Here is a 14,788-nt window from a genome sequence, read left to right as displayed (position 1 = left end):
AAAAAATCTGACCCAGATTTCCTGCTGACTTTCTTGGGATGTGAATACATTTTACCTCTGTTCAAACATAATTTAATGTAGGCATTGATTTTGCTGCACCGAGATCTACAGCCCTTTGCACAAATAGCAGTATTCTAATAAAGTTAAGAAATCCAGCTACAAAGGGAAATTATAACCCAGCTATACGGATATGTTTGAGAAGACACTAAATTATCACAATTCTGAAAGATAGTGATTGTACATTAGCAACAGTGGGCAGGGCATCAGGTATCAGTCATCTTGGATATTTCAACTACTATGTGTAAAGGAAACTGTTTTGGTTTTGATTTTTTGTCATATGAAATTGCTCCTTCTCCTTTGCAGGAGACATTAAATTCACTATAAGTATTGCTCTACCTTTGTCCTCTGATCGTGTTACATAGGAAAAAAAACACAAAACCCTCAAACATTTTACAGCCATTTCTACTAAGATTATGGACATGGCCATCAAAATGTTTCTCTTTACAAAAATCAGTGAGAAAAAAGCAGAGCTGTGCTTATAGTCATGACCTTAGCCTTGTCACTCAGGGATATGACTTTAACAGAAACCATTGCATCCATTATGCAGCAGATTCCTTGAAATCTTAAAGAAAGAGATGGCACCAGAGGGCAGTCACTGCAACGCTATTATCTCCTGTTCTTCCTTAGCTCACTCCTTTCAAATATTGGTTCCTCCACATTTTCGGTTGTGTACACAAGACACGAAAAAGAACTGATCAGTTTTTTCTTAAAAACTTTCTCCTTAAACTAAAACCTGTTATCAAAGCATTTATATATATATATATGTCATATATATAATATATGTAATATACATTATATATATAACAAAACACAGAAGCCTAAATAAAAAGAGCCACACAGCACAGCAGACATGTAAAATCACAATTAAACAATCCTGTACTTAAACTTAGAAACTGTGTGGAAATTTAAATCCCTCGTTAGAAGGAAGAATTTCTCTTACTTTTTTCCTTTTCTTTTTCCTGTTTCTTTGTTTATAATTCACATTTAAAACTTTTGTTACTGCTACACCAATACCAGCTCTTACATCCTCCAAGTGAATTGCCATCTTGACTGTAAAATAGGGCTCTGCAGAAAGGAGAGATCTGAGCATAGATAGCTTTTCTAGCAAGAAACAGACACACATTTTTCTTAAAAAAAATAAATCCCCACAAACAAACAAAAACAAAACCACAAAAAACAGTAAGAGAATAAATGTTGAAATCCACAGAAAAAAAAAAAAACATATGGCCCTCAGTCCCAGTAACTGGTCTTCTTTGGCACTTGAGAACGATCACAAGTAGTTTGCCTTTTTATTCATATAGAACAAAATTTACAAAGTCATTCATACATTTTTGTTGTTTTTTTTTTTTTTGTTTTGTTTTTTACTTACTTCGAAAATTGGGAATATTCAAAATACACTTTTACCCCACTTCATTCTTTAATTATTTACAGGTATATACAAGAAAAATGTAAGAGTTCGTTTTGTTTTTTTTTCATTTCTTTTAAATTTTGTATTAAAAAGCTCTGCTGGTTGTTTTATTGTTAGTTTTCGTCATATGGATGTTCCATGCGAGGGTTCCATTGCTTCTGGAATGACTCCCCCTGGCACAGACTGAAATGACATTGGGATCGGGGTTTTCACAGGACTCTGACGAAATAGTCCTCCATTTGGTGACCTGTGTTTACACTGTATGGAGGGCATGGTGGCTGAGCTGCTCAGGGGCAGCGGCAGGTTGCTGCCTGAGGCAGCTGTGAGTGTCCTGCTGGCACCATGAGTTGTCTGTTCTGGCAAAAAGGTGGTGACAGAAAGTTGTGTGTTCTGGTATTCGCGTACTGGCTCCAGGGTCTGAGCTGGCTGCATGCCACCAATCTCCAAGGCTGAGATTTCAATGGATGCTGGAGAGATTTGCTTGTGGGCTATGTCTTCATCAATTAAACTGTTCATGCGTCTATGGACCTGCTCCAGGTTCACTTCTTTGTCCTAGGGAGAAAGAAACCAGAACAATCAGTCCAAACACAATCTCCAGTCATGCCCGGCCCTCTTCTTCCTCTGTGGGACAGGAGCTGCTCTTCACTCATTACATCATTTCAATTTCATCTCTGCATATGCAAAAACCTCAAGGTCTGCCCAACATCTCCAGCTGAGAAACACACAGAAGAAAACACCAGCTCAATCTCAGCCTGAAAAAGCCCTGATGTTGTCAGACCCACCCTCCTTGGAGGTAAACTGATGGCTCTGGTTCAGCTAACAGGAGCTTGCGCCAGGGACCAGCACATAACACAAGCCCTTAGCTCACATGCAAAAAAGCATATGGCAGACAAACAAGTGAGTTGGGACTCCAAATACCAGTGAGCAGCTCACCAATTTGTAACCACAAGACAGCTTACCACTGTCTTATCTACTTGCAGCATGTTTTCTAAGGAACATGTCAGTAAAACACCATACGCAGCCTAGGTGACTCCAGGGTGATTGACTTCATGTGCCAAAATTTACTGGTTATGGTGATAAAGTCTCCCTTCCCAGCAGGAAGCCCTGGGTCACCTGTGTGGCACAGACTACAAAACACTGGAACAGCACTGAGGGAGACCTGGGGACGGGATGACTCATTTCTGTTTTGAATAGTTGTGTGACCAACTATAAGCTGTCTGCCACGTTGACAAGCCACCTGGTAAAAGCCTGTCTCTGGTCAGAGCTTAGGAAAGTGACACTGATCCTTAGCAAATGCATCACCACCTTCTAAGAATGCATTGCTTAAGGCTCCCAGGGCAGTCTCCTGAATGGACTTTCAGGACCACTTACTCAAAATGTTTTACCTTCCATGAGGAAATACAGCAAAAGAAGTCATCTTTAAAACCTAAAGCAGAAAAGACCTACAATGGGCTGTTTATCACCTCAGTGCAGCATTCAGGATGCTCAGACTGGAAAGCAACAAAACTGGCAGCATAAAGTCAACCACCTGGGATGCTGTGTGATTGAATTTTAATAGCTAGCATTGTATTGCCAATAAAAAGGTATTATATTGTATCATTTCTCTATATTTCATAAAGCACAGCTATGATCAGCAGTTGTAGTTATTTGATGCAAGTATAACATACAACAGAATAGCAGCAAAGCATTCATAAAAGCTCAACAATCCTGGAAATGAAGAAATTCTCTGACATTTTCCATGTAGTTACACTAGGCAGCCATCAAGATTCCAGGCTAAGAAGTAGGACTACCTGAAACTTTTGTGTGGCAGTAATCCCTGACTGCCCTCAGATCAAGGTGTGCTTAAATGTTTGTTAAATCCAACACCAACAGTCTTACAGATGCTCTTATTCACACCACAAACTAGGTTCTGGGAACAGAGAAGTATAAGGTTCTACTTCCTCCTACTCCTCATGATCTTTTGCCGTTTGTGTTCAGGTGGAGCACAGAGAATCGTAGTATTATTTCCGTGGTCTCCACTAAAATGCAAACCTGTAAACTGACAAGTCAGCTCCAAAGCCCTTGATTCCAGGCAATGTCAACTACAGATTTGATTCTAAACTTGTGATTTAACACCAGGTCTACATTACTCAAGAACTGTTGGGTTTGCTGATCTGTGTATGGATTTGGAAATGAACATCTGCTACATGATAATGAGCTCAAAACTGTGTCCTTAGCTTAGGCTAAATCTGTATTGATTTCAGCTGGAGTATAACTGTTCCACAACTACAGGGCTGAGCTGCACACTGCATCTCCTTTGCTAATAGTAGAAAATTAATTCCTATTTCATATACACCACAAATCCACCCAAATCTCAAGGAAGTTCACAGAAACCTGGGGGATATCATCTTCCTCACCAAGTAAAAAAAAAATATTTTTCAAAAAATAGTGGTTTGGGTTTTTTTTAAGCAAATAACCGGATCATTTTTAGTTAGAGGAAATCAATCAACAATAAATTAAAAAAGTTACTTTTGTGGCAGAAAGGGACCACACAATACTTTAGCAGATAATCCCTGTAGCTGTGCTAATTTCTTCTTGCCAACAGCCATACCTGACTTGTCAGGCTCTTTATTCAGTAAGTAAGTCAGACAATGCACCAAACAGATGATAACACAGAAGCTTTTTCATAAACTCTGTGGCTAAGTAAATTAAGGATTTGTGGTACAATGGCCAGAGGATTACATGGATTTAATTAATAATTTCATTTATTTCTCTCTCCTGAGGTAAAATTGTGGACTGGGGGCAAGTGTGAGAAGTCCCCCTCTATTATCCCCCATTGGGAGTAAGAGCTGGAGCTCTCTGGGTGGATTTCTTTTGCACAGATACCCAGTTGTGCACTGATGTGTTTTCCTCAGCTGTCTGCTAATAAAATCTTCCTGCAAAGTTCTGCTTATCCACGAACTTCAGGTACTGCCACTTGTGACAATACCTGTCTAAGGCAGCTAGCTCCCAGAAGCCCATTACATAATGCTTCTTGAGGTTACCTGTACTACTTCTTTTCTCAAAAATGCTGCTAGGCCTGATTTAGACTCCTAAGTTGGCATTCTAGCTATCTGGGACCCCTATTCTTGCTAAGACCCTACTATAAAATAAAAAATTAAAAAATAAAATATAGAACTCATGTTAGAACTGAGCAAACACTACAACAAATTTTCCTAAATAAGACTCTGAAGAAATGTTCGTGACTCAATTGCATTTTTCTGACGTCTATAATTTCAATTAAAAATATACATCAGCATTTTATTTATTTTTATGTTTTTTGACTGTAAGCACATCCTCAGTGCATTGCATCCTGCTCTGCTACGGGAACAAATATAATGTGACTGGGATAACTAGCCAAGCCAGAAGGAAAGGTAGAGTTTCAATATTTGCAACATGCAGTCATCAACATTTTGCAGAGGAAAAATACATTTGCAAATGAAGTGTGCTCATCATTTGGAGCCTCTATGCACAAAAGGTGATAGAATTCAAAGGATAAACTAATCCTGGTAATGTATTTAGCTTAGGTCTTCGAAGATGTAAACTGAAGAGCCACAGATGGGATGCTGTTAACAGACATCTCTTGGTCCAGACCAGAGGGGTTATTAAGGTAGTATCACTTGGAATATTTCCCTTTGTTGGTCTAACAGGATTGCCCTCTTCTGCTATGCACAGTCCAGCACAGCAGCTGGACTGGGACCACATTCCTCAGAAAATGGATTTGCAGTTGCTTATGTTTCACAATATAAACTTACACTTCAGTGCGCTGAAGTTTTCATTATCAAGAAAGAAGTAATTCCTGCACTCAGACATCATATTTTATCTACAACAAAACACTTTATGAAGTAAGTAGAGAAGTAAATGCTTGGGCTTTTTTAAAAGGTAGGGGTGGAGATTTAATTTGCTTACTTCTGCCTCTTGCTTCAGCATTAAGGACAACTTTCGGGCCTTATTAAGATCGGAGAACAATTTTTAAAGGCTTCCAAGAACCCAGAAGTTCACATTATTAATTCTTTTTGTTGTTAAAATGCGTGTAAAGATTGAGGAAAACAACCCTGTCTCTGAGGAATAATAAAAACATGTTCTCAAAGGTTCTTCTCTTTGTCTTATTATATGAAGAGCAGCTAAACAACTAAATGTCAAGCTTTGTATGAAACTAGAAACTATCGTAATGCTGAATGAATGATTTTTCAAATGCTTAAGAAAACCCCTATGATAAAAATTAGAAACGCTTGAAAAGTTTGGTTTGTCATTACGTTACTAGAAAACTGCCTTGAATCCCAAGATTTCCAGAACTGAAGTTTTCGGGATAGCTTTATTTGACAAGCCAAGCTTTCAGAATTTGTAAATTTTGTAAACCTCATTTTCCTTTCCTTTCTTGTCCTCCTGGAAAATTCAGTAACAAAGCATATGTTACTTACTGAAAAGTAACAAGGTAAATGTAAAAAGAGTTAAATGGTAATAAAGCCAGGAAAACAAATCTTAAAAGTTATGATATTTTTTTCTCCCTTGTCAGTTCAGTCCTTCTTTGTTTTTAGTTCTATAATTCTCATTAAATACAAGCCATCTGGTATAATTTTTAAACAGTTAGGTTTCTTTTTTTTTCCCATATCCCAAGACTTTGTCACTTTAACTGTGACATGGTAATGTAGCATTGCAAGAGGTTTTCAAGCTTTCTAATGCTGTAGCTATTTTCTGGTTTTGCATTTAATGAGTTAAAATTAATAAATTAATAATTGATGCTTGGATCTAGGGAACGGCAGAGGCACCAAACCTGGCATCTGGATGTTAAAAAAACAACAGACCCAAAGTGGAGGCCAGTGTGCTGGTTTTGTAGCACACAGACTTCCCTTACCCAAAGCAGAGCCCCTTGGGGAAAGCCTTACTGGTTTCTCTTCACAAAGGTTTCTGGCTTCAGCTCCACTTAGCTCTTGTTAGGTCTCTTCAAGAGCTGAATGAATGAGCTCCAAACTTAATAGTTCAGTGTCTGTAACAGACGTTACCAAAGGTTTTTTTCTCCTTCTTCTTTGTACTTAATATACAAAAAATAACACTATAAATGTCACATCTCAGACGTTACATGCCAATTCACTTTTCATATATAGCTACATTGCATGAATGTATATACTTGTGTTGTCAGAAAGAGATTAAACAGTTTTCCTTTGCTGTCTTCATAATTCTATTTTCAGTATTAATGTTGTACTCCAAATAGATCAGTTGAGGAAATTAATCAGTGAAAGAAAGAAAGAAAAAATACCACATGTAAGGAAAATTAATTATAAACACAGCCTTATTCTCCTCAAACTTAAGGAAAACAACTAACCAGACACTGCTTCTGGTCAGGAAATTATCTTACTCATAAATACCAATTTAAAATGTCATTCCTCCCCAGTGAGTCTGAGTTCTGGAAGGGTGAATGAAGGACATGTTTCTGATATGTCCCAAACACTCGATCACGAGCGACAGGTTCTGTGGCCTGTGATGGACAGCAGGAGCACACCATGGTAACCGTTGATATGGACTTGAATGATGTTCACCAGAATTATCCTGGAACAACTAACCCTGCACAACTGCACCTGCAAGAAACTACAACCCCCTTTCAGGAATAACTATGTTTGGCCTTATCACATGGAGAGAAATTATAGCAAGATGAAAATGCAGACAGGATGATTTACAGAGTAATAAAAATCTTTTTCTAGCTTATTTTCTGTGACTTTTGACAGCATGTGGGAAATCAGGATGAAAGAATATGTAACTACTTGGATGGTCTGAAGTCAACATCAAATCTGAAAGACATCTCAGTGAGTGTTGGAAAGGACCTAGAGCTGATGTTTTCAAGAAATTGCCTACATCACTGCAAACACAATTAATACAAAGGTAAGACTGTTTAGCTGCCAGGCTTGCAACAGTTGGGATTTTCCAAAGACAAGATTTTTTGAATATTTTATTAAAGACACTAATGTGGCCTCCTGTTCTTACTCAAGATTTCTCTGATCTTACCTCAAAGTTCACGAGAAGCTACTCGAAGAGATAAAAAACATCACAAGCAGTTTCAGTAAGGCCAAAAAGGGAAACAAATGCCGTAAAAGGAAGGCCTAGTATCTGCAGAAATTTTATGCTAAATCTATGACAAAACTATGATAAGCTGCATCTGCATTCCACACATGCAAAAAAAACCCCACACTAGACTAGTGAAGAAGAAAAAGACCAATGGACCTGACCCTAAATATCTAGCCAATATGGGCAGTCAGGCACATACACTGGGGGGCTATCATGAATGCACCAATACCTCTTTGTCAGATAATGATAAGTGTGCCAAGCATGAAAAGCCTGAAAATGCAGTTCTTAATAAGCCACAGGAGATATACGGAAAATAATGCTTTTAAAGAAATGTAGTCTTAATCATCAATCATGGCACATTTGTTTCATTTGTTTGTCTGTTTCTGTCTTGGGTGACACTATGAAGGATTATCTTTTGGTGAGAAAATGAAACCAAGACATAAATATTAATATTACATTTTCACTCAGTGAAAGAACTATTTAAAAAAATAAGGCAATTTTGTGATTAGGACTGGGGTTCAAAATTTAAGTTAAGCTCCGACCTCAGACAAACATTTCCTTTTCTGACCTTAACCAGGTTACATGTCAGGCCCTCTACCATCCATGTAAAACACCTCTTAACCCATATGCATCTATTAAGAAAATCAAGTTTCAGTGTTCATGAAATACAGATGATGGAAGGCACACATGTACCCAGCTAGGCAGAAAGGAAGTCTCTGACGCATTTCCATGCAGACAGACAGACAGACATGCTTCACAGCTGAAGAACAAAGCAGAGAAATAAAACTGAAACAGCAAAGTTTGCATACTCAGGTACCCACAGGCTACTCTCTTCCTAGCTCAGCATCAAAACCCACAGCTCCACCCAGCTACCAGCTTCCATCCATGGGGTTTCAGAAATCGTGGACGGAAACGTTTAAGGAGAAATGAAGAAGCTCTGCATATGTACATTTGTTTAAGGTTATTTTGAAATTATGTATTCACTCAGGGTCATTATCATTACTTTCAGCTACAGCTACTGCATATGTAAAACTGTAATTTTAATTTATTTCAGGAGGCTCTGACAGAGTGGCAAACCCAGACATAATTGGCTTGCTCAGGAAGAAAAAGCAGTGATGATATATGTAATAGATATTCTGCAAAACAATGACAACACAGTAGGGTGTTATATTAATACAAATAAACCCTTTTTAATATGACTCAGTTTGCCACACTCATTATTCTACAGATTCTGCAGACAACAATGCAGTGAAATGCAGACAGACGTGTAAACAGATGCAGCAATGATGTATGTTTCCTGTCATTAATTTAACACAGGCAACTGACCTATTCAAACAGCACTTAATGTTACATAAAATTTGTTGAGTTGTTTCTGAGTGTACTCTGCTAGAAGCTGGGTTGACCATAATGGTATCTTATTAGAAATAAGTATGATGCACCTCAAGAGTCTACTTGAAAAACTGCTTTTATAAATAGGCCAAAGTCTGCAATCAAGCTTCTGCTATTATAAGTAGAAACTAGACCATGTATTTTAAATTACCAATTAACTAAGCTATCATCCATAAAACAGCTGTTAGAAATATGCAGAGACATCAGCTGAGGTACAGTAGACTTGTTAGCCAACTGAAATAATAAAATAAAGTTTTAAAATATATCAATTTCATTCAATGTGTGATCATTTTCAAAGAAACAAAGCTTTATAAAAAGTTATGTAAAAAAGGCCATCTTATTGATTATGGAATGCTCTCCAACAGCAGAAGTTCCTTCATGAAGAAAGAGTAATATTCTTTTCCCTTCTAAGTAAACCTGAAATAGAGTGAGAATTAACGGAAAGTGCCAAGATTGTTAATGTGATATAATTTTTTTTCAAATATATCGCCAAAGTTCATTCCCACCTACCCACAGCCATAAAATATCTGTAACTGATGAAAGAAATTATTATCAAAAACCTAAAGACCAATCAAGTAACAGTAATTTGCTACAGAACAGCAAGGAGCTTCACGCAGTAGATCATAACTTCCCACACCCGCACTGCTCCCTTAACCTGATAGCATCTAGCCAGGGATCTATTCTTAAAATGGCTATAACTGTCCCATGGTTCGTGTCTGGGAGCCCTATCCAGAAATTCACCGGGTGTTACGCTCCCCACTAGGACAGTGATGCTTATGATGCACACCAATTTAAAACAGCTAAACATCTTTGTTTTACTTTTTTTTCTTCACCTGCATCTGTATGCTGCAGTACTGTGTGAATAAATATGCAGGACAGAGTAACAATGGGACAAGCATTGCATATTAGATGACAGCAGAAGCCCCACAGTCTCCTGCAGTGATCTGCTCCCACATTTATCACAATCCATTGACTGCAGTCGCAGAGAAGCACTGGCTAGTCCTCACAACCAACAGCAGATTCAAACCTGCAAGGTAAGAGACTGTGAAAGCACCTTCATTTGTTACTCAGTATCAAAGGGGACATTCAGCCTCATGCTGAGGTAATCAAGCTTTAAAATCCTTACCAGCCTTGGTTCAGGAGCAAGCTGGTAACTCAACTACAAAGAAAATGAATGACTGCCTCACATTATACAGATGTTTCCACAGTTTTCATGATGTTAAGAATAAACAGAACAGTAAGAGAATGCCAAGAAACATTTTTCAACACAAGCAGCAAAAAGCAGTACTGAATGAGTGCTGGTTGATGAGCATGCCAATGCCTCTGCAAAGGAACTCTTAGGAGAAAGGAGAGGTTGCACATGGAGAAACCTTTACTGTGCACAAACTGCATATATTGTAGCTACAGGCATTTCCAACAATACAAAGGTTAGGTTCAAGGGGAGTTCCAAGGAGAGGCAAAGATGAGAAGAAAACTAGCAAGAATTCATCTCTGTGGGCATTTTCAACAACAAACCAGTTATCTGTATGTTTATTATGAAGTCTCACCATGCTTCTGAGGCCCAACCTCCCATCATTGGCCATCACCAGATAGAAAGGAAAAGGAAGATGTGGGAAGAAAAAGAAGGATCAAGATAGTGAGGCTAATGATATAATCAATATTTCACTCTTTTTAGCAAACATATACTTACTACTTTTTATAGTTTTGTTTTGAAATAGCAGATTCCAGGCACTGCAACCAAAAAGACTGGTCTGAAAAGTGTCGTGTTTTCAGAATTCAGCAACATCTAAAATGACCCTACAAGGTGACAGATTATTCTTTTATGAAGTAAAGATAAAATTCATGAAGGTTCTCTTCCAAAACTCACTAAAACTTAATGGATTCTTTACCTTGCTTTATACAGCTTTTAAATCCTAAATTATTATCTAGTCCACAAGGGATGTAATTTTTCACTCTACTGAGCCCAAAGCAAAGCAATGCTACCCTTTATCAGTCTGATTTACTCTACTGGAGCATCAGGCATAACAGATTGCTCTATCATCATCCTTCTTCACCATTCCAGCCTAGTCAAATCCAAATCTCAGAAGTTCCCATTTTTCCCAATTATGCTGGGAGCGCAAGAGGGAGCTGGCACAAGGAATTGCTTCTACAACCTGTTTGATGCCCAGTGATAGTTGTGATAGTTGCATTGCAAAGCCTCTCCACTCCAGATATGTGAAAGTCTGAGAAAATTCTTATTTATGACTATCAGCCACAAATGTTTTAATTAAAACCTGCATTTTGAAAAGGTTTCTGCACCCCCATTTGGGACTATATTTTGGAAACTCTGCCCAAGCTCCTATTTGGACATGAGAAAATACATAGCAAGCCAAATTATTAAAAATAGCTCAGCATCATAATAATCTGTCCACAAGTTTCCCATAACAGAACTCTTGGATACTGAATACTTCTGAAGAAATAGTACTTGTTATGTTGGGTAAGTCTGAGCAGTTCTTTCCTATATATGCGCTTACAAATATGGTTCTGAACTTATGGAAAATCATAACCAAATACGATTGGTTTTTAAATATATCTATTTTCCACAACATTAATACCTGTGATTTCTTAAAATTTTGCTAATATTGAGCACAGACTATTTCAGGTATTATAAAATTATTTAAATTCAATAAATAGATTTATAAATTGCCTGTTAATATTATTGTGTAGTAAGTTCAATCTTCAAATCACTTCAATGCACATGTAATTTTCAGTTTGTACATTCTCTTACTTAGTTTTACATTTAAATGAGTAGCTGAATCAAGGCCTAAGGCATTTTATAAACTACAAAACAAAAAAAAAAAATTGAGAAAAAAAGTCACATTTATGTTTTTTTTTATTTTAAACTTTTACTGATTTCATTACCACTGAACATTCAACCCCCCTGAAAAAGTCAGCTTTAAAATAGCACTGTAGGCTGAGATAAAATATACAAACATTAGCTCTGTAAACATTGTGTGAAGAATCTAAAAGAATCTGACACATTAAGGCTTCAATTCAGTAAAATACATAAGCTCATGCCAAGCACATGAGTAGCCACAGAAGTTCTCTGGGATGGATGATATAATGCAACACAAGCAAGTACTTAAATTCATTACCAAACTGGAGCTTTAAACAGACTGTTTCTTTCTGACTTCCCTGTATGGCAACGTTCATTTTTTAAGCTTATTTCTGTTGAATACTCTTTTTTTTTTTTTTTTGGCCCCCATAAGGTTTATGCTAAGTAAATCCAGATTATATCCCTAAGAATCCCATTAGCAGAATTTTTTTCTATGACCAAGACAAAAATTAAGCCAAACACAAAAATCCCTTCCTTGCAGCTACAGAAATATGCTGGAATCAAATTTGAGTGCTTCAACACAGCTTCGGGTAGAAGAAGCCTGGGCCTGGTGTCATTAATAACAGGGATGACATGTCACTTTTAAATCCATTACAGCCTTGGCCTAAATCTATGGCAATCAATAGGAAGAGTTGACTGATTTCATTTGATTCTGATAAGCATACTGTCTATGACCAGATATTACGTAATAGCTGAGGAGAAAATCTTGTTTCTTCATTCACGTAAAAAGCCATTACTGAGTTACTTAAGATGCCCTTCTAGTTATTATCAGTTTCTATACAAGACAGTTTATATATTATATTGTCCTTTTATTTATTTTTTTTCTTTTGACTGATTTTTCCAGCTTATATTTCATCATCAAACAACATTAAACTTTGGATTCTGGCATGACTGATTCCTAATACTGCACTGCCGGTTTAAAAATGCTATTTAAAACAGTTTCACAGCTTATTATATTCAAAGCTAGCTTGAAACTGAATTTTAAGATGGCATTAAAATGCATTATTTTGCCAGTGTTTCAATGATTCATTTTCCCCAAAAAACTTTATTTATTCATAGTAGAATACAATACAGTGGTACAAACAAATGATCATTTATATGCAACTGAGCAAAAAAAATGTACAAAGTTTTCAGACATGTCATAAAAATACAGAAAAAAATAATTTTAAATAAACCCAAGACAAAATATAGAGGACATGCAATGAAGAGGAAATAAAATACCAGTTTGAGGAGCTCATGTTTCCTTTCATTCTCAAAAGGAACCATCCCAGAAGAAATAAAATTATCAGACAAAAAAGTATACACAAAGGTGACAAGGTAAATGAAGTGACAAAGAAAAAGACAAGGAAGGTGAAAATAATGGTGAAAGCATAAGACTCTTTAATAATAAAAAACAACACTGCTGATTGCATGCTGAAAGTATGGAAACCTGGATCGCCATGAAGTAATATCTGGTTGGAGAACTGAAGTAAGATGAATATGGCGCAAATCACAATTCTTACAGTGACAAATTTCAATCCATTGAACTCACATTTGCTAGCTCGTATTTCCACTTCTAAGGTACACTGGGCTTCATAGTCTTCTAATACCAGAGGAGAGTTCTAGCGGGTAACTTTCATCACTGATAAAGCTGGAAATACGGATTTTTGAGGTAGGCTGGAATTTGCATATAATTGAAAATGGATAGAGGGTAACTTAAGGCAAATCATACACGGCTGCCCTGGCCAGAGATACAGGTTTTCTTTCATCCTGCATACTGCCAAGATAGTTGTAATAATTTTTAGAGTAATTTTGCTATAATCCTCTGTCCTATAGAGCTACAAAGTATTGTAGAGCCTAGACTTTTTGAGATTCAACAACATTTAAAACATTATTAAGCAGGGACTAGCAGGAAACAGGAATTAAAAGATGCTGTTACTAGTACACAAATGTGTTCTCTGGACAGTACTTGAATTGCTGTCCCCTTTTTATAATTTGAAAATATAAAGTGAGAACAGAAAAGTGAAGAGAGTCTGTTGAATAAATGATTTTTGCAAAAGCATGAGAAAGTTAAGAAAACACAAACTAAGCTGTGGAGCCTGTGATTGTTAATGAATTATAAATTTGATACAAACTATGAGGCAGTGACTAGTAGCAACTCATTAGGTGGAAAAATTATGCTATTCCTTAACCAGTAAAAACCCCAAATCTTCGTGCACTACAAAATCGCAGACACTCTTGAGTACAGTTTCTGAAACATACTGCTAGGAACAGCACAACTAGTTTGGAAAAAAAACCCATTTCTGATTTGTAATATATATTATCTGAGCTAAAAAAATAATCAAACCAAGAACTTGAGATCATTCTAACACTGTGTTTTAAGAGCTGTATCAACAATAAGTGAATCAGTATCAGCCTTTATGGAAGATGCAACAAGTATCAGTTTTATCAGCAAAAAAACCCCATCCTGTATAAGTGACTAGTTTTCTTTGCTGTGGGGTTTCCTGTTAATTTGTTTTTAGTGAGTATATTTCATGCATAGTGAAAAATACCGGAATTCAACTTTCTTTCCATTCATAATATGATATTTTATCTTTGCTTCTTAAGTTTTCATTGTTTCGGAGTATACTATGTGAATGAACTAGGAATACTTTCTTAGTAGTTCTGAAGAGATCTCAGAAGTAATAATGTTCAGGGGGAACAGTACATCACAATAAGACAGCTGATAAAGCGCAGAGGATGCTGGGGACTCCACTGCAATAAGCAGCTACACTTGCTCATATTGACAATGAAGATTTTAAAACTGTCATTCAGTCTGTCAAATGGAACAAAAGGTACTAAAACCCTGATGATGTGCAAAGCCCTTGGAAGCTAAATGATCCAAATTATATTATAGTTTATTGATGTCATGAAATAAATGCATAGGACTCATATCAAAAGATGTAGAAATCTAGAGATAATTATTTAAAGCTCAACATTTCTATCAAGCAAGGTTTCAG

The 14,788-nt window shown here is 36.8% G+C and overlaps 1 protein-coding gene across 3 annotated transcripts in view; it reads right to left on the bottom strand.

Moving 5' to 3' along the window:
* Positions 1 to 1,211: 1,211 nt before the first annotated feature.
* The window catches only part of GRID1 (glutamate ionotropic receptor delta type subunit 1), a 539,323-nt gene continuing 525,746 nt past the window's right edge, over positions 1,212 to 14,788 (bottom strand). For all 3 annotated transcript variants that reach the window (XM_065670830.1, XM_065670832.1, XM_065670833.1), the window contains one exon: positions 1,212 to 2,020. In XM_065670830.1, the coding sequence (XP_065526902.1) occupies positions 1,592 to 2,020 (429 nt within the window). In that variant the 3' untranslated portion in view covers positions 1,212 to 1,591. The remainder of the gene's footprint in view (positions 2,021 to 14,788) is intronic.

This window comes from Lathamus discolor, chromosome 3 (assembly GCF_037157495.1).
Source record: "Lathamus discolor isolate bLatDis1 chromosome 3, bLatDis1.hap1, whole genome shotgun sequence".
In the NCBI taxonomy this organism is placed as follows: Eukaryota; Metazoa; Chordata; class Aves; order Psittaciformes; family Psittacidae; genus Lathamus; species Lathamus discolor.
Note: the sequence above shows the minus strand (reverse complement) of the source record. Positions and strands in the feature narration are given on the sequence as shown.